Source organism: Hoplias malabaricus, chromosome 6 (genome assembly GCF_029633855.1).
Source record: "Hoplias malabaricus isolate fHopMal1 chromosome 6, fHopMal1.hap1, whole genome shotgun sequence".
NCBI classification, from domain to species: domain Eukaryota; kingdom Metazoa; phylum Chordata; class Actinopteri; order Characiformes; family Erythrinidae; genus Hoplias; species Hoplias malabaricus.
The window spans coordinates 1621086-1641183 of record NC_089805.1 but is presented as its reverse complement, the minus strand read 5'-3'; the positions used below and the strand labels follow the sequence as shown (position 1 = coordinate 1641183).

Here is a 20098-nt window from a genome sequence, read left to right as displayed (position 1 = left end):
GCATTGAATTAACTGTGTATTTGTATAAAGTTTATAAATATATGAATTATATAAACTGCAGCATGAGAACCACGATGGTCAGAATCAAGAACAGTACTAGTGAGTAATATGAGGGGAAAATGCCCTTATACACACATAAATAAATGCCGGGGCGTGTTCCTTAACTTGTGACACACAACTATGTTCCCTGTTCTGTCTTGCCTTTATGTGAGTGTGTGTGTCAGAGAGAGAGAGCACGAGAGAGAGAGCGGTTCTTGTTACTGAACATTGTGTATAAATTCAAAGTAACATGGCACTGTGCCTGAAGCAGAGTGCTCATGTGACCAACAGGAAGTGACATAATTTGACTTCTATATTCCAACCCAGTCAAACAGGAGCTGTGTGTTACCATGGAGATAATGAAGGGCCCTGTTCTCCTAATATTACATTTCTGTTTTCTTACACACAGTCTCCTCCCTCTCTCTCTAATACACACCCTCTTTCTCCTACGCTCTCACTCGCTGTCCCTCTCCCCCCCTTTCTCTCTCTCTCAATGAAATCCAGACGTTCATATTTTGCTTCGAACATTCACAACAACTCCCCCCTATGTCGCTAGGCAACTCAAAACGATATGAATCACCAACCACGGCTTCCGTGCCCTCCCTCCATCTTGTTCTCGCTATGACTCTGCCTCTCTCTCTCTCTCTCTCTCTCTCTCTCTCTTAGACTAACACACTGGACATTAAAGATAAATTCACACTTATGGTTTTGTTGAAAATATACATCCTGGGTCTCCTACTTCAGCCTCTGAGTTTCTGTGAATTGTGGGGATATTATTCAAACTTCCATTCATTTCACTGAGATGTTCCCTAACTCACTATCCTAGGTATAACCTTTACTCCAACTTTAACCACTTAACTTTATGTTTAACTTGTCTTCACTTGTATGTATTCACATGTTGAGGACTAGCAGTCCCCACAATGTGTGTGTAAACAGGTATCTGTCCCCCACATGTACACAAACTTGTATCTGTGAATTATGGGGATATTACATAGACGTCCATTTTATGCAGACTAGTTATTAACTTTTATATAACTACTAAACTTAAATGTAACCTTGATTTACATTGTTGGGAACCGCTGATTGTCTCCACAAGGAGGACAACGAGTGTGTAATATGTTCCAGTATGCCAAAGAATGTGGGTATGTTTTCGTACTGCCCTCTGCTGGATAGTTGCATAATTACAGCGAATAGGTCTGGATGAGTTTAACTATTTGCAGTGTCAGTTAATGGAGCTACTTCTGTCGAAATTAAATAAATAAACTAAGTAATTTAATTGTTAATAAAAAATATGAAATAAAACACATTTATTATGTAAACACACACATTCATATATATGTAATATTTATATTTGTTATCTTATTTTTACTTTTCAGTTTTTATTGTCTTATTTTAATGATTTCTTATATATATATATATATATATATATATATATATATATATAGAGAGAGAGAGAGAGAGAGAGAGAGAGAGAGAGAAATAGGTACCCCAAGTTCCGGCCACTTTAATTACAATATTAAAAATCTTAGCTAACTGTAAATAAATAGAAGTACTTTACTCTCTCAAATCAACATTTTTAAGGAGTCAAATATGTGTAGATTAATGTCCAAGGCTTGCTTGAATTTGAAAGAAAACATGTTTTTAGATAAAGACGCTTTTGTTTAAGTAGGTGCTAATACTGCTAAGATTATTAGCGCCCTCTAACTTCGGCCACCTCCCCTGCTTGTGACAGTCAAACGAGACCGTTTCTACCACATTCAGTGGTTCTGAGAGGTTCACAATGAGATTACGTTTGTCCTGTGTTGGTATCCGTACTCTACATGTAAGGATTAAAATGGCGGCAATTTTCCCCTCAGAGAAAAGGAAGCTAGCCGGTAAGCTAACGTTTACACTGAGGGAAATATCTGTCGCGAAATGGAAATGTGTTGTGTTCTACATGCAGTTTTGCACACAAAGAATTACAACACTGTTAGAGATACTTAAATATTGTTTAGATGTGTGATTTCTTGCAAGACTGATGTTTAAATGCCTACTTAGGCTTGATCTTGTGTTTTATTGTTTTACCCAATGCGATTGGTTAAGAGAGAGAGAGCGGAATAGCACCATATATGGCAGTGGCCGGAATTAGGGGAAAGACTGATATATGGGTCTGTGAGGAGTTTGGTGGGTTTCCTCCCACGGACCATGAAAAAACACACGTTGTTGGGTTGCTTACTCAAAAGTGTCCATATGAGTGTGAAAATGCGAGTGTGGCGTCCCCCCCAGGGTGTGTTCCTATGGAGAGAGATTAGTCTATAAAAAACTTGATAAATGCGTAAATGTTTGTTTAAATTTACACTGCATATATTTGTAAAGTTAGTCTCGAATTTAAAACGTATTTATAAAGTGTTGAATTTGCATTTGTGGATCAGTCGAGACGTATATATCTTCATTTCCTCTCGCGGGGTTTTGGATTTTACAATGATACGTTTCAGACAGACATGCAACTCTCCTTCAGCCGGAGGGAGGGGCAGATACCAGAAAATGCGCTTATTGGGCATCACTTTTTTTTAGCCAATCAGCAGCCCGAGTTAGTTATCCATTATTTACTGTGGCAGCCAATGAAGTCACAGTCCCGTCTACATGTAGTTGATCGCGGCGGCCCTGAGAGCAACGGGTCAGTCCGGAAACACTGGGGGGAAACAGTGCCACCTAGCGGTACCTTTGTTCACCTGCTGGCCACATTTGTGGAGGAGGCTGCATTTGTGTTTGGATCTATAGACATTCATTCATCAGGGGTCGAAAACTAAGGCCAGACTTCAATGTTGAGCCTTCTGGAGGTGTCGTGGGCTTAATTCAGCGAGACACCAACGAGGGGAGGTGCCTACCTGATGACCCCTGTGAAGAGCTAGTAATGCAGTGGGTGGTTTGGGTACTCACCGGATCATAAACGGCCACAGCAAACTCAGTGTTGAGGTGTAGGATTCAAACAACAGAAATGTTGTGGCAGCAGGTAGGAAGAGAGTGTGTTGGGCCCTATGTGAAGCTCTAATGGATTAGTATAGGATATTCTACATCTCATCCTGTGTATGATTATGTCACAATTCTGTAGCTTGATATTAAATCATATATGGAGTTAAAGGCTAAGCAGCAGCTCTATGAAAGAGTCAAACAAATAAACACAGTGGAGTTTGAGTTCCTAACTTGTGTTTATTGATAGTCAGAAAACATGTTATTTCTTACTGATTGAAGGACCTAATAGGCGTCTTGCCTGTGACGTAGATGGTGGACAACACTCTAGAAGCTGCACTTAATTTAATGCAAAATGAGGAAAAGGTGTGTTGTTTTTGGCTGCAATCATTCAATGTACAGTGGGACATCTGTGAACAAATGGCCCAAAGATCCCAAAATATCCAGAAAATGGACTAACAATACAACATACTACAATAATGTGGAATATTCATGGAGGTCCATTAAGTGGTGCTTAGCCTTTAAAGACAGCACGATTATTAATTACATTTCTGTAAATGGCCACTCTTTAAAATCCATGATTTTATCTACACAGAAGACACAGGACACACCTTTAGAAACATTTATTTTCGTAACAAAGAGCTCTACACAAATACACAATGGCTCAGATGAAATGTTTACATGGTTTGAGTCTCATTTTAAACGTTTTTTTTTAAATGTAACATACACAACCAATTGCTTTAGTGAATGTACGTTATTTGAAATGTATTTTCATTCAATCAGCTTGAATAACAGCCCTGCTAACAGTAATAACAAATAGGAATGTAAAAATATTCATACAAAAAAACAGCTCGTCCTAATAATGGAATATATTTCAGATAATAAACTTTATGCATTAATATCCCTTTTATAGAGTAGCAGAAGCAAGCAAGTGCACTTATGTGTGTGTATGTTTGTGTGTGTGTACACAAGATGATGTCCTACTCGGCTCCAGTTATTGGCACGTTGGGATCATGCTGCTTGGTGTATTCCCAGCTTGACTGATTATGGGAAAAAATGTGCTGGAGAGGAGAAGGGGAAAAAAGAAAAAGAGGAGAAGAGAGAAACAGAAGAATGGAGGTTTTCTGCAGCAGGTCAGTAGTAGGTGAGTGGTTGTGAGTAATACGTGCTCTTCTTTACACTGGAGTACATCACAACACTGCAGACCAACGCCACCAGCTAACACACAGAGAGAGAGAGAGAGAGAGAGAGGTAAAGTGTTTGTTAGAAGTCTAAGTTAAGTTCAGTTTATTGTTAAAGTTGCAGTGTTTAATGCAGTTTGCAAAGGGTTTTTGTTGAACACCACCTTGAAGTAGTGATGGTCCACCGGCTCGTCTATGAGTATTTGAATGCTATGTTACTAAAAGGCTAACAGCTGTGTATATGCATTATTCACTTTGGGGTTATACCTACACTGCTTCATTAACGTTTGATTATAACTGTTGCTTGCAGTAGACACTGAAATAAAATACAAGAAACTTATAATTAGCTTTTGTTTTAAATCAAAGGTTAGTTTTTGCATAAAATTAAAGATGTTTAAATAGTTTGTGGGCAGTATAAAATACGGTTCAGCTGATTGTGTTTAACAATTAAATATTTCTTTATAGTTTTAATAATTTATGGTTAAATTAAAAATGATTACAATTTTCCTATCTGCTTTTTCTGATCTGAAAACTACATTAATATCAGAGAATCCAGTTGAGGAAAAAAGTGTAATCAACTACAGCACTGCAGACTTTAACAATTCCAGTGTCACAGAGATGATATCAGCAGCACAACAGCAGCCAGAGAGGACAGGGGATGGTGAAGGGAGTGGGTGTGACGGTGGTTTTTAGGTTGGGGACTTCAAGAAACCTTTTAATAGACATCTAGACATCTTCAATTTTGTCAGTGGGGAGTGGAGGAGAAGAGTCAGGGATGAAAGAAGAGTGTTGTGTGGAGGTAGTGAGAGGGATGGAGGAGCTGAGAAGGACATAGGGGGGAGGGGAAGAAACAGGGCGAGAGGTTTGGTGGCCGAGGACGTAGGCAAGTACTATAGCCACAATCTAGAGAGAGAGAGAGAGACAAACACAAACACATGCATTTTAGTAACTGTCTTGCAGAGGTGGACTTGTCAGACTGGAACCATTTTACACAAGGGACGCTGGACAAAGTAAAATCTTAAGTCTTTCAAAATGAATCAGTTAATTTCTGTTAATGGCTATAACGTCTTCAAAAAAAAAGAAGGCTTAACACAGAAGATGTGTGTTTATTTTTTAATGAAATGGGGGGGGGGGAATCTTGTCTGTTGTTTAGCATATAGCGCATGCTAGCTATACTTAGCATAAAAGCTAAGGACATTTGTGTTTGGTAGATGATTTCTTTATTGTAACAATGCTTATTCGCAATAACTCTTACACCGTTGGAAAGCCTGTTAGTCTCTGTTTTAATGATGAGAAGTAGAGCTGAGTATGTGGGTTGCGCCCATGAAAAATTTGCCAAATCTTCTTTGCTAATAGAAGCTAATTCAACAGCTAATTCAGCTGATGCTTTAGTAGTTTTTTTTAAAGAATGTGAGCTCCAACCTCAGATACAATGACCACTGTATTTTTTAAAAACGTATTATTGCGTGTAGTACTTCAATTCGGTCATTGATTATGTTTTTTATTTTGTAATAAAAGACTAACTATTTGAAAGGCAACGTTATAAACCTGAAAACACATGGTACTGAGAATTTCAGTGTAATTCTGCTATGTGATTCTGTTTCTGAATTCTCCTTCTTCTAATCATTCTGTGCAACAGAGAAGGAGGCTTTCTGCTTCATTGCTCATTTAGACATGCTGTGTTCTTATGGAGTCGTTAACTTTGAGGGAGTTGTGACACATTTTAACACAATGTAATCCATGTGGGAATAATGCCTTGTTCAAAGTTATGTTCACAATGTGTTTTTCATTTATGTATTAAATAGAAATCTCTCCCTTACCCAAGGGAATTTGTTAAGGGTGTGGCATAAAGTCGGTTAAAACCAAAGTACAACAATGGGACAAACACAAAACTCCACATTCTAATGTTTGCCGCTGTTCACTAAAAGAACTGACCAATTAAATGAATAAAGTTATACCACAGTTAATTCACAACTTGTGGTGGGTTGGATGGCGTATTCTGTAAGTGCCAACATATGGCAATCTGAAAATATTGTTGTTGTTTTTTTTTTTTGTTTGTTTGTTTTTTAACTATCAATCACCCAATTTGCCTGTTCCATCGCAACAGTGACCAGTCAAAGGGTATATAAAGTTGATTATATCATATATATATATATATATAGAATGCGTTCTAAGACCACCTGCGAAAAACGAATTTCCACAAAGTAGAGGAAAGATATATTTTTATGTATTTAACGAGTATTTGGACTTTTAAACCCCTCCCTGTTACTGTTAACAACCCACCCTTTGCATTAAACAGTCGTTCTATAATGTTTTTCAGTTGGAACTACATGTGATATCCTACCAGTTTCTTTAATAGAGTCATTCCTAAGCTGTGATTTAGGCTAGGAAAGTGTTTGTTATTAATATTTTATAGGATTTCGTGAAAAATTTTGGGTGTTCATTATCGAGAGAGAGAGACAAAAGGGTGCAGATGAAAGCATTAATCTGGTGAAGTGAGTGGATGTTGTCTGCTGCCAAGAGGATGCCCAGGGTCTAGTACATTATTCAGATTAATAACATAGAATAATAAATGAACTAAAAGGATTTGAAAACGAAATAAAGATTTGTGCACTCACACATTTAACACTAACAATGGGCTAATAATGGCAAAAATATAGAAGAATTTTATGAAATTTTAATGGATTTAATGAAATATTTTGGCTAGTCACCTTTCACGGTTTTCCTAGATTTTCCCTCAATGTCTGCGATATAGCGGCCATAAGCGCCCTTGAAAAAACCCGCGAAGTAGCGAATCCGCGAAAGATGAACCGCGAAGTAGCGAGGGATTACTGTATACATTATTTCCCCCAATATATATATATGTAGGTAAGTTTTGACCAATTTACCTCAACAGCATTTGACTGTGAGACCAATACCAAAACTACTAAAGCGGACTTATTTTTGTTTACTATATTTATTTTGTAAAACATAAATTCACGTTGCATATAGCTGAATCTGTAGCTACATTAGTTAATAAACTGGCTCGTTTATTCCTGCGTAAACGAAGTGACCTATAAGACAACTATTTTTGATCGTAGTCCAGCTCTGCAAAGAAATTATACAATGGTGGTTTACCACCAAAATGTACTACTGTGTGTAAGTGACTCACCATGGAACCAGCGATGCCCAAGAATGCTGCCAGCACTGACGATCTCTGCAGGTCAGCCAGAATTGCAGTCACACAGCTCTGTATACACAGACACACAGGCTTTTAGTGAGCAGCAGAAAAGAGACGTTTGGCATCAAATATATTAAAGTAAGGAAGAGACCTGTTCCTGAAATAATTGGAGGTAACATGTTTAAGCACGTTTACGGTTAACAGACAATTATACAATTATATTTACTGCATTTGAGTGCAGGATCAAACTGACAGTGAACCAAAAGAAGCAACAAACAGTCACATGGAGAATATGATAATTTTATTTAGGAACCATGCATGACTGTGGATTAACTGAGCTTTACTTTTGTCAGGTTTTACTTCACTGATATTCCAGAGCAGTGTTCCCAGGAAAAAAAAAACATGTTTGAAGCTTGGTGAAATCTGTGTCTCTTGCATTACTGATTTTATACAAATGAATAAACTGATGGGTTTTGTGGTATGTGTTAATATTAAACATATAAAATTGGCATCAAATGTGCCTCATAATAGTTTTAAAACCAAACCTCTGTTAAATAAGTACTGAATCATTTATACATTATATTAAAACAGCATTAGATTTTTTAAAAACAGATTAATGTATCGTAAATTAAAATGTTTTGCAGGTCCTACTATTTGAATATATAATAATTAAAAGAGTCTACAATGTAAAGGGTGGGCCATTTATATGGATACACCTTAATAAAATGGGAATGGTTGGTGATATTAACTTCCTGTTTGTGGCACATTAGTATATGGGAGGGAGGAAACTTGTCAAGATGGGTGGTGACCATGGCGGCCATTTTGAAGTCGGCCATTTTGGATCCAACTTTTTTTTTCAATGGGAAGAGGGTCATGTGAGCAACACCGCAGGAGAAATGCTAGCACAGGCTTCCAGTATCCGTAGTTTCAGGTGCTGCACGTCTTGATGGTATGGTGTGATATATGGGGTACAAAGATAGTGGGGCCATTCTTCATCAGTGGAAACCTCAAGGCCACTGAATATGTAAAATTGCTACATGATGATGTGTTTCCCACTTTATGCACTGAAGCTGGCACGTTCCCTGAGTTTTTCCAGCAAGACGGTGCACCACCACATTATGGGTGTGAGGTCAGAGCATTCCTAGATGAACAGTTTCCTGGAAAGTGGATTGGTCGTCGTGGGCCAGTTGAATGGCCCCCAAGGTCTCCCGATCGGACCCCCTTAGACTTTTATCTGAAGGCAATTGTCTCTGCTGTGAAAATACCAGATGTGCAGCACCTGAAACTACGGAGACTGGAATCCTGTGCTAGCATTTCTCCTGCGGTGTTACTATCAGTGTGTGAAGAGTGGGAGAAGAGGGTTGCATTGACAATCCAACACAATGGGCAGCACTTTAAACACATTTTATAAGTGGTCAGAAACTTGTAAATAACTCATGAAGGAATAAAGTTACGTTAAAACACACCATTGTTTTTCTTGTGAAATTCCCAATAAATTTGATGTCACATGACCCTCTTCCCATTGAAAAAACAAAAGTTCGGTCCAAAATGGCCGACTTCAAAATGGCCGCCATGGTCACCACCCATCTTGAAAAGTTCCCCCCCTCCCATATACTAATGTGCCACGAACAGGAAGTTAATATCACCAACCATTCCCATTTTATTAAGGTGTATCCATATAAATGGCCCACCCTGTATTATTGATCCAAGCTAGCAAGATAACAGAAGCAAGTTTAATGATCGTGCATGTGACTCACAGTAGAGGTGGATATGGAAATTCCCAGCAGTGAGTACTCCTGAGGGCAGGTGTCAGTCTCTTGCATGATCGTTTGCACCGTGCCTCCTAATCCACAGCAGTCAAACTGAACACAGATACACACAATGAGCCTAATAACTATTAAAAAACATTATATTCATTAAAAATGAGTCGCATCAGTAAATACATGAAATCCCAAATTTAATGTTATATTTTTTGTGAAACAGCTAGCCATCAATGGTGAACTGAGATGCACTGATAAAGGTCCTGGGGTCAAACAGTGTACCATTTATTTTGGTACCTGGAACTGGCCATTTTTCATTATCTGCTCACCCATGGTTCCAAGTGAGCAGATATTTATTATGTTTTTCCAAATATTTTAATATATGTATGGATGGGATTGTTAGTGACTGTTTGTAAATCAAGTTTCTCTTTGAGGTATAATAATAAAGTGAGCTGAGTAGGGACTAAACGTGACATGTAAATTTTGGAGAGCACTGATTGACTTGTTAATCACAACAAAAAGCAGACATCCAGCACAAACTAGCTGTAAAATGTCCAATCTACTGTAGACTTTGTTTTTATCTGACTCACAACGACACCTCGTAAAATTATGGTGTGGGCTTTTGAAGAGGTATAAAGTATCCTTGTTTCTTCAAAAAACTAAAACGTGAATATACAATGAGAAAACATTGCTGAACATTACACTGATGTTTTGGTGGTTTCCAAAGCTTGCAGTTTACATTGGAGACAGCGATTTGCAACGTCACGGGTTACATTTTAGGGGAAGGCGAGCAGAGCCGAGCGGGAACCATGCGGTGGAAAAGCATTAAAAAACTGGGACAAATCGTCCAACATCAGCTGGATGAGCAGTTGTCCACAAACATATGGCCAAGTAGGGTAGTTTAAATACAGTCCCAGCAATGCTTGAATTTACATGTTTCTGAGCCTCATAAAGTGATATCTAAACAAATATGTGAGTGAAACTTGAACAGTGATATGGAACAAAATGTGTTTGTGAGGGTCATACAGTGTTGTGGAACAGTTTGAGAATGATGCCCCGTATCGTGTCTTTCTTAATCAGGTACTGGGCGTAGACGGTGGCGTAAAACTCCCCTACGTGTTCGGAAAACTAGAAAACAAAATCATTAAAAGAGTTAAAAGATCAACATCCAATAAAATGCAACAAAAAATACATAACACGAGTGAACAACATTTTTTAAGAATAATTGTAATGTAAGAAAAAGCAAATAGAACTGATTATTTACACACATTGTTGCAGTAAATTCAAACCTCCAACATTAATATTCATGTATGTGTGTGCATAAAGTACCTTTGGCAGGTTTGCTGAAGCCAGAACACCAGCAATGATGGCCAGAGTAGCTAGAAAGCTCAGTAGGCCGATGTACTAGAAAGAAGAAAATGGATCATCTTTAATTTTATCTACCATCCACTTACAGGCTCCTTAATCATAAATGCAGCAATATGTGTTCAGTTCTCATTATTAACAAAAATGCTTCAAGATATTAGAAAGTGGGCGGCACGGTGACGCAGCAGGTTAGTGTCGCAGTCACAAAGCTCCAGGGACCTGGAGGTTGTGGGTTAGATTCCCACTCCGGGTGACTGTCTGTGAGGAGTGTGGTGTGTTCTCCCTGTGTCTGCGTGGGTTTCCTCCGGGTGCTCTGGTTTCCTCCCATAGTCCAAAAACACACGTTGGTAGGTTGATTGGCGACTCAAAAGTGTCCATAGGTGTGAGTGAATGTGAGTGTGTGTTGTCCTGTGAAGGACTGGCGCCCCCTCCAGGGTGTGGTCCCACCTTGCACCCAATGATTCCAGGTAGGCTCTGGAGCCACCGTGACCCTGAATTGGATAAGTGCTTACAGATGATGGATGGATATCAGAAAGTTATGCTAAATATACTTTTGTTCACTGTATCATGCCAACATTACAGACACACCCCCGCTTGATTGATTGGCCATTTATATAAAGACAATTTCTAGGGATTGATATTATTAAAAACTCATTTTTTATCAAATTTAAAGTGGAACTGAATCATTGTTAAATCAAATATGTGCTATATACAGCTTCTGACAACACAAAAATTATAAGTCATGTAATTGTCATTCATTTTATGCAAATACTTCATCCTGATCAGGGTCCAGGGCCTACCCTGAATCACTGGTCACAGGGCTGGAACTGGACAGTGCACCAGTTCATCACAAGACATTACACATTCACCCATTCACAAAGCAGTGTGCAATTTCACCCAGCCAGTCAACCTTCCAACATATGCTTTTGGACTCTTGGAGGAGATAGGGATTGGACCCAAAACCCTGGAGCTGTGTAGCAGCAACACTACGTAGGGCACCACTGTGCTGACCTAATTGGCCTCCTGTAAGCTTCAATGCGTTGTATTGCGTTGATGCTCTGATTAAGACTTGCATATACTTTCTTCTCCCTCCAACTGGAAAGTGAGGTCATGCTTGTGAGATGGAAATTTTTCTCCATTAGCTGTGTGTAGTTTTGCTATGTCTGTGCATATATGTGTACGTGCAGATCCTCACCACACCAAGTGCAGATTTATTTTCACCACAAGAGCCATAATCTCCAGCAATTGCAATAATCAGAAGCAAAACTCCAAGTGCCATCATCACCGACACAGCTGAGAAGGAGGAAAAACAAATTGAGCAATAAGCAGGCGCTGAATCGAAACCAAGCTGTTTTGCTTTCAGAAGAAACGAAAGAAATTCCAGCTGAGTCACCAACACAGAAAATCAGCCTGTTATTTAGATAGGAGTAATATGTCAAACATAAAACTTGTGCTCAGGGAGAATAAGCCTAACTTATTCATAAAATAACTGTTTAAATACATTTGGGAATATAATGTACATGAAAGTACTTCCTTTTTAAAGTTTAAAGTTAAAAATGTACAGAATCTAAAGCCCTGTTTGAATGGGATTAGCTTTGCATGAGGAGGTAGGGTAACCTCCTGTTACTACAGAATGTCAGTAATATTTATGATGGATTTGAAGTGGATAATAAATCGTGGTGTAAATAACAGAAGGGAGTGGCTTCGAAATGAACATATTGCTGTAGCTCTGTCTATATGTGCTACCTTTAGCAGTTCTGTGAATGCTCAGACCCAGTTTTTAATGTTGCCATGTGTTTTTCATGATAAATCTGTTTTCCCTGTGTGTACTATACAATCTAAGCCTACTGTAAATTAATTTACCTTATTTTTACCCTCATACAGGGATACAGGCTATACATGTTTCCCCCTTATATTATGTTGGAAGCATATTCTGATACGACACTTTTATCCTATAGAAATAGCCTTCATACTGTTTTATTTTCATTTAGAAAAATGTGTATATATTTAAACATCCCCAACTATAATTCCTCCTCCTGTAATAGAATTTTAGATGTGCACATTACGTCAGATAAACAAAGAAATGCTTCCTATTTAGCGTTAAAGCTCTAATAATAACAATCTATTAAGGATTGTAAGATAAGGAGGTATATAGAACTCTTTATACAAATAAACCGGCTCTAAAAGCACCTAGAAACCCATTGTTGATGTGAATTATAATTTACCGCAACTCACATTAAGACTATACTTACAAACAACGAAGTGGTCAGTTTTTAAATCCAGGTTGAGGGGTCCTTCAGCACTGAACCTCAGATACAAACCCCCACAGAGCATTGCAAGACCAACCAGCTGGGTGAGACAGAGAGACATAGTTTTATTTGCTGAACATTGAACATACATTGAATTCATGCAATATCAACTTTACAGTTCAGCTACGCCAGCTGCATATTCACAGTTCCTGAGACTTTCTAATACTGCCATTTAAAAATATATATTTGACTGAATACCTTTTATCAAAGACTCTTCAGAGTATTCATCTAAATACACAGACAAGGACCAACAGTAAAGTTACTGAAGGAGGGATAATGCCCTGGGGTCCATTGTGTTCATGTACTGTCCTTTTAAAACCACACTACCAAGCTGTAGTCATGTGATTCGGCCCTTATCTGCCACATGGAAACAACCTAAGCGCTGAGGCCAACCGAGTGACTCAAGCAGCTCGTACCAAACAAAAACAGAGCATCTGTGGTTTGGACGTGTTGTGATTTGACTCTAATTAAAACATCATTGAACAAAAACAAAAAGTCAAATGTAAACGCTGAGAAAAACAGTTTCAGGGACTAAATCACACACCAAATCTAAACAATGCTCAGAAAACAAGAGAAGAACAAGCTCCAAACAACATTAGAAAAATACCCCAGGAGCATATTTACAGCACTGAACTATCAGAGTCAAAAATGCAAAAACATAAAAATCATTCATTACTTGTAATTGTGGTCAAAAATACAATTAATTGCGATACTGATTTGCGCTCGTATCGCCCAGCACTAGGGCCTTTGGTCCCTGTGAAGGACAATGTTAAAGCTCCAGCAAAGAAAGACATTAAAGTCCTATATTATGCTGTGAATGAAGGATTTTATAAACGTGAATGGAAGTACACTTCCTCCTTATGGTTTTAGTGATTGTAATTTGGTCATTACAAGAGTTTCTCAATTTATTAACGAGAATACTGTAGTTCTGTCCTGAGACTAGACAAGAAAATACTGACAGGCTCCTTACCATGAACAGCACGTTGAAAATGACGAGCAAGACTTTGCACAACTGTCCACATCCATCCAAAGCCATGATTAATACCGGTGCACACCTAAGAGAGAGGAAAATTCAGGCTTAATTCAATTTAGTCTTATCATCAAAGCAGTACATTATGTAGTATAGCTGCTGCCCGATCTCCTCCAAAATAACTGTAATTTTACAGGTCGTGTAGCTGAGCAGTTAAACGATGTAGTGTTGGTGAAGTATATATTTAGCACGAATGTTCAAACCAATTCTTTTTTGGGAACGAATGCAAAATTCAAAATTAAAAGGGAAAGCTGTATGGTGTAAATCAGCTGTGACGTGTAAACAAACAGCTGCAAATATATTTAAATCCACTACCAAAACTGGATCTACAGGTGTCTGTATTAAAAGTTGATCAAATGAAAGGTGAGGGAACAGGTTGTTTCCAATTCCACTTTTATTTGAATATGATGCGGGCATTAAATGTCATAATGCAAAACATCAAAGAAAGTGTTTTTGGAATTAAATGGAATGTATTAATCAGCTCTTTCTGTTTTTACTAGAATTGTATAGTATCCCAACTATTTAGAACTGCAATTTGTGAGACTTCTAAGTAAACAGTTAAGTATATAATGGGCATGTTTTCTGTTTATCAAATTAGCACAACCACAGTGCTCAGACATTATGTATTTAACAGAAAAGCAGCAGATACAGACACAAATTAGCAAGTACACCCACAGGATTAATGCAAGTTTGTGGCAATAAATATTAAAAAACAGTACACACCCCCAGGAGAATCCGATAATCTTAATTCAAATCTCAGGTAAAAGTTTAACTACATGAGATTTTTGGGTTAAAAATTGAAACTAAGGGCGGCACAGTGGCGCAGCAGGTAGTGCCGCAGTCCCGCAGCAGGTAGGTTCGATTCCCGCTCCGGGTGACTGTCTGTGCGGAGTGTGGTGAGGAGTGTGGTGTGTTCTCTCTGTGTCTGTGTGGGTTTCCTCCTGGTGACTGTCTTTGAGGAGTGTGGTGTGTTCTCCCTGTGTCTGCGTGGGTTTCCTCCGGGTGACTGTCTGTGAGGAGTGTGGTGTGTTCTCCGTGTCCGCGTGGGTTTCCTCCGGGTGACTGTCCGTGAGGAGTGTGGTGTATTCTCCCTGTGTCTGCGTGGGTTTCCTCTGGGTGACTGTCTGTGAGGAGTGTGGTGTGTTCTCCCTGTGTCTGTGTGGGTTTCCTCCGGTTGCGCCGGTTTCCTCCCACAGTCCAAAAACACACGTTGGTAGGTGGATTGGCCTAAAAGTGTCCGTAGGTGTGAGTAAATGTGTGTGTGTCTGTGTTGGCCTGTGAAGGACTGGCGCCCCCTCCAGGGTGTATTCCCGCCTTGCGCCCAATGATTCCAGGTAGGCTCTGGACCCACCGCGACCCTGAACTGGATAAGGAATACAGACAATGAATGAATGAATGAATTTGAAACTAAGTTTATTGAGTCAGAGGGGAAACATACTAAAATTACACATGTCTCAGGGGGGGACTGTTAGGATCTGTATTTTTTCATGTTTTTTTATCAAGTGCTCCATTAGTTTTTGTTGCCATGTTCGCTCCTTCCTCAGATGGCTCCCTGCTTATTATTCTCCTAGGGTCCTGGAACTGAGGTCCTGAAACTGTTGCCTCCTGTTCTACAGTTATATGCTTCTCAACACTGCAGTGTATTATGGGTAGCCTCTATTCTCTAGGGTATATTGGTTGTACACTACTTACTGCGGTGTACCGTGGGATAGTTTGAGTGAATATTGTGCACAGTGTTTTTTTAGACACCAAAATGGCCGAACCCCAAAAGAGTGCACTATGTAGTAAATAGAGCACGGTTTCTGACACAGCACTTCTCTGTGTTCATAACCAAACCCCACAACTTTGTCCTATTCACAAAATAATGCACTTTTCTGGGGTTCTGCCATTTTGCAAAAGCAATGTTGGGCAGTTTCAACTGCGCTCACAGGTAAAACTTTTTATGTTGCATTCTATTTAATTCAGTTGGATGCTAGAGTATTGACATCACACCCTGTCTGCTGACCTGGTTCCAGTTAAACATCAGAAAGCACTGTTCCTAGTGAGCACTGTTACTGATTCCAGTTGATAATATGCCAAATTTTATGCATTTAATCATGTCAATATACAGTAGTTGGACAGAACTTTGTGTAGAATAGCACTAATAAACTGTTGATATGGATGCAGCCATCTTGGATTCTGAATTCCAGGTTGGTGAGGCTCTCTGATGATGTCATTATGAATGTGCCTATGCTTAATGTTAGTGTTTCAATTAATGTTTCCAAGTCATTCTTTGATGTCTTAATGATTTTCATAAATAGTTCAGTCCTACATTTCAATTTATTAAACAGTTATCTCAGGATGTGCTTCTGCATCACCATCTCTACCACTGAAATACATGGATTCAATCATAATCCAGTTCAGGGTCGCGGTGGGTCCAGAGCTTACCTCAAATCATTGGGCGCAAGGCGGGAATACACCCTGGAGGGGGCGCCAGTCCTTCACAGGGCAACACACACACATCCTTTTGAGTCACCAATCCACCTACCAACGTGTTTTTGGACTGTGGGAGGAAACTGGAGCACCCGGAGGAAACCCACGCAGACACAGGGAGAACACACCACACTCCTCACAGACAGTCACCCGGAGTGGGACTAGAACCCACGACCTCCAGGCCCCTGGAGCTGTGTGACTGCAACACTACCTGCTGATCCACCGTGCCGCCCTTCATGGATTCAGCAATCCTTAAAATCAACTTAAATGTTACACCTGTGTCTTCATTAACCACACGTGGACCTATGAATAAGAAATGATCCACTACCCCTGCTCCTCCAGTAATTGAATGCATCTCAAAAGCCCCGCCCTGAAATTTGACGGAACTGCCGCCTTAGGTTTATGATGTAACAAACACTGTTTGACTGAATTTGCTCCTTTGAGACTGTCTTAGAACTTTTTTCAAAGCACAAATGCTCATAAATAAATAATTCAGGAATTGGTAATTGTGTTTATTAAAGTGATTATAGAGAAATTTGGCTTTTATAGGTGAAAATAAAAGTTGTTTTTTCTCTGGTCGTTTTGCTGCATTATGTCAAGCTTTCCGTTAAAAGGAGGAAGGTGTAGAGAAAGATGAACATTTTCAGGGAGACAACAACAGGACTAAAAAAAACATATTAAAAAAATCTTTAAAAAAAAAAAAAAACTAAAGCAGGGTACTAAAATTAAAGCTTGCTGTTTTTAAAAAGAACGGTATTTTTCTGAATCAAACTGGCCTTCAGCGTTAAACTCTGCTTCTTACGTGTTAAAAAATACATCCTTTAAGAATAAACAATCTCACCTTAATCCTAATGTTTTCACTCAACTAATACTGAGGTAAGTAGCATAGGCAGCTTTATAAATCCATGTTCAATTCTGCAGTGGACTTACCTGACTGTTAGCCTCTGTGTCCTTAACCCTCCTGTGGTTTTTCTTTTTTCAATCAGCTCCCGTCGCGGTTATCGCCTGCGTTTGACGACGCACTACATCTACACGCCGCTACACTCTACACGCCCCGCCTTCTCCATAAACATGCGCACTGATTGGTCAAATCCCTGCACCCGTGTCTCAAGCCAGCTTTCTGATTGGTCCAAGCCCTGTGCCGCTCAAGTGCTCTGCTCTGTATTGAGATTTGATCCCACCGCTCTCCCTCCGCTGTGCTCTGTTTGTGCGGCTAGAGAATCGAAACTTAACAATGCTTGGATTTAGAGAAAACCGCAGAACTATGGGAGATGAAAGTGAAAGTCACAGAAACAATGGAGACACTTAATATCTTTTACAAGGAAAGGAAAGATATTGCAAGCCAAGACTGCTAAATAATTTAATAAACTATAAAATACCACACATAATAAAAGTAAATAAAAACATGACCTATTAAATGTTCGTGAGGCCGGTTAAAAAAAATAATTGAAGGTGTTGTTTTGAAAAAGCTGTGATATTTGACAGCTTTTTTCCTCTTAAAACCTTTCTTTTCAAACCAGGATCCCATACTGATTGTGAAACTTATTATATTATTAATATTTTAGGAATTATGGAGCTGTATTTTTCAATGACATGTATAAATTGACCTTTTACTGAGATTAGAAAACTGAAATTAACAGTCATTTCTTCTATTTCTGATGTATGTTTTGCCTTTGCACTGAACAATAATTAAACTAAATGCCAGAATCCGAAATCTACTGAATATACACAGATTGACCTTTAACATTATGACCATATGAGAGCAGCAGCAACACTGCTGTGTCTGATCCACTCGCGCCAGCACAACACACACTAACACACCACCACCACCACCACGTCAGTGTCACTGCAGCGCTGAGAATGATCCACCACCCAAATCATAGAGAAAGAAAGAGCAATGATTATACTTCTTCAATGTTTTTCAGAGGAGCACAGGGCACTCAAAAATTAGCCCATGATATTTTAGTTTCCATTCCATGTATCCATTCATTCATTCATTATCTGTAGCCCTTATCCAGTTCAGGGTCGCGGTGAGTCCACAGCCTACCTGGAATCATTGGGCGCAAGGCGGGAATACACCCTGGAGGGGGCACCAGTCCTTCACAGAGCAACACAGACACTCGCACATTCACTCACACCTACGGACACTTTTGAGTCGTCAATCCACCTACCAACGTGTGTTTTTGGACTGTGGGAGGAAACCGGAGCATCCGGAGGGAACCCACGCAGACACGGAGAGAACACACCACACTCCTCACAGACAGTCACCCGGAGGAAACCCACGCAGACACGGAGAGAACACACCACACTCCTCACAGACAGTCACCCGGAGGAAACCCACGCAGACACGGAGAGAACACACCACACTCCTCACAGACAGTCACCCGGAGGAAACCCACGCAGACACAGGGAGAACACACCACACTCCTCACAGACAGTCACCCGGAGGAAACCCACGCAGACACAGGGAGAACACACCACACTCCTCACAGACAGTCACCCGGAGGAAACCCAGGCAGACACAGGGAGAACACACCACACTCCTCACAGACAGTCACCCGGAGGAAACCCACGCAGACACAGGGAGAACACACCACATTCCTCACAGACCGTCACCCGGAGGAAACCCACGCTGACACAGGGAGAACACACCACACTCCTCACAGACAGTCACCCGGAGGAAACCCACGCAGACACAGGGAGAACACACCACACTCCTCACAGACAGTCACCCGGAGGAAACCCACGCAGACACAGGGAGAACACACCACACTCCTCACAGACAGTCACCCGGAGGAAACCCACGCAGACACAGGGAGAACACACCACACTCCTCACAGACAGTCACCCGGAGGAAACCCAGGCAGACACAGGGAGAACACACCACACTCCTCACAGACAGTCACCCGGAGGAAACCCACGCAGACACAGGGAGAACACACCACATTCCTCACAGACAGTCACCCGGAGGAAACCCACGCTGACACAGGGAGAACACACCACACTCCTCACAGACAGTCACCCGGAGGAAACCCACGCAGACACAGGGAGAACACACCACACTCCTCACAGACAGTCACCCGGAGGAAACCCACGCAGACACAGGGAGAACACACCACACTCCTCACAGACAGTCACCCGGAGGAAACCCACGCAGACACAGGGAGAACACACCACACTCCTCACAGACAGTCACCCGGAGGAAACCCAGGCAGACACAAGGAGAACACACCACACTCCTCACAGACAGTCACCCAGAGGAAACCCACGCAGACACAGGGAGAACACACCACATTCCTCACAGACAGTCACCCGGAGGAAACCCACGCAGACACAGGGAGAACACACCACACTCCTCACAGACAGTCACCCGGAGGAAACCCAGGCAGACACAGGGAGAACACACCACACTCCTCACAGACAGTCACCCGGAGGAAACCCACGCAGACACAGGGAGAACACACCACACTCCTCACAGACAGTCACCCGGAGGAAACCCACGCAGACACAGGGAGAACACACCACACTCCTCACAGACAGTCACCCGGAGGAAACCCACGCAGACACAGGGAGAACACACCACACTCCTCACAGACAGTCACCCGGAGGAAACCCACGCAGACACAGGGAGAACACACCACACTCCTCACAGACAGTCACCCGGAGGAAACCCACGCAGACACAGGGAGAACACACCACACTCCTCACAGACAGTCACCCGGAGGAAACCCACGCAGACACAGGGAGAACACACCACACTCCTCACAGACAGTCACCCGGAGGAAACCCACGCAGACACAGAAAGAACACACCACACTCCTCACAGACAGTCA

The 20098-nt window shown here is 40.8% G+C and overlaps 1 protein-coding gene across 2 annotated transcripts; it reads right to left on the bottom strand.

The window, feature by feature from the left end:
* Positions 1-3596: 3596 nt before the first annotated feature.
* On the bottom strand, positions 3597-17322 carry LOC136699756 (CD9 antigen-like). Of its 2 annotated transcripts, none has more exons than XM_066674715.1 (9): positions 17196-17322; positions 13734-13818; positions 12707-12803; positions 11650-11747; positions 10419-10493; positions 10116-10217; positions 9087-9191; positions 7321-7398; positions 3597-5072 (listed from the first exon to the last, which is right to left on the bottom strand). In XM_066674715.1, the coding sequence occupies exons 2-9, from the start codon at positions 13797-13799 to the stop codon at positions 4896-4898; spliced, it is 798 nt and encodes a 265-aa protein (XP_066530812.1). In that variant the 5' UTR covers positions 13800-13818; positions 17196-17322; the 3' UTR covers positions 3597-4895. The 2 variants fall into 2 exon arrangements, with proteins under 2 accessions (XP_066530812.1, XP_066530813.1); XM_066674716.1 differs by having other exon boundaries at positions 3597-4206.
* Positions 17323-20098: the final 2776 nt, after the last annotated feature.

What these genes read in the sequence shown, in the direction of transcription:
- LOC136699756 (XM_066674715.1), bottom strand. Translation starts at nt 13,799, where the DNA reads ATGGCTTTGGATGGATGTGGACAGTTGTGCAAAGTCTTGCTCGTCATT. An exon ending in AACTGACCACTTCGTTGTTT is followed by an intron (nt 11,748 to 12,706) that starts GTAAGTATAGTC and finishes CCTCCTTCTCAG; the next exon opens with CTGTGTCGGTGATGATGGCA. An exon ending in TCAAACTGTTCCACAACACT is followed by an intron (nt 9,192 to 10,115) that starts GTATGACCCTCA and finishes ATCTGTGTTCAG; the next exon opens with TTTGACTGCTGTGGATTAGG.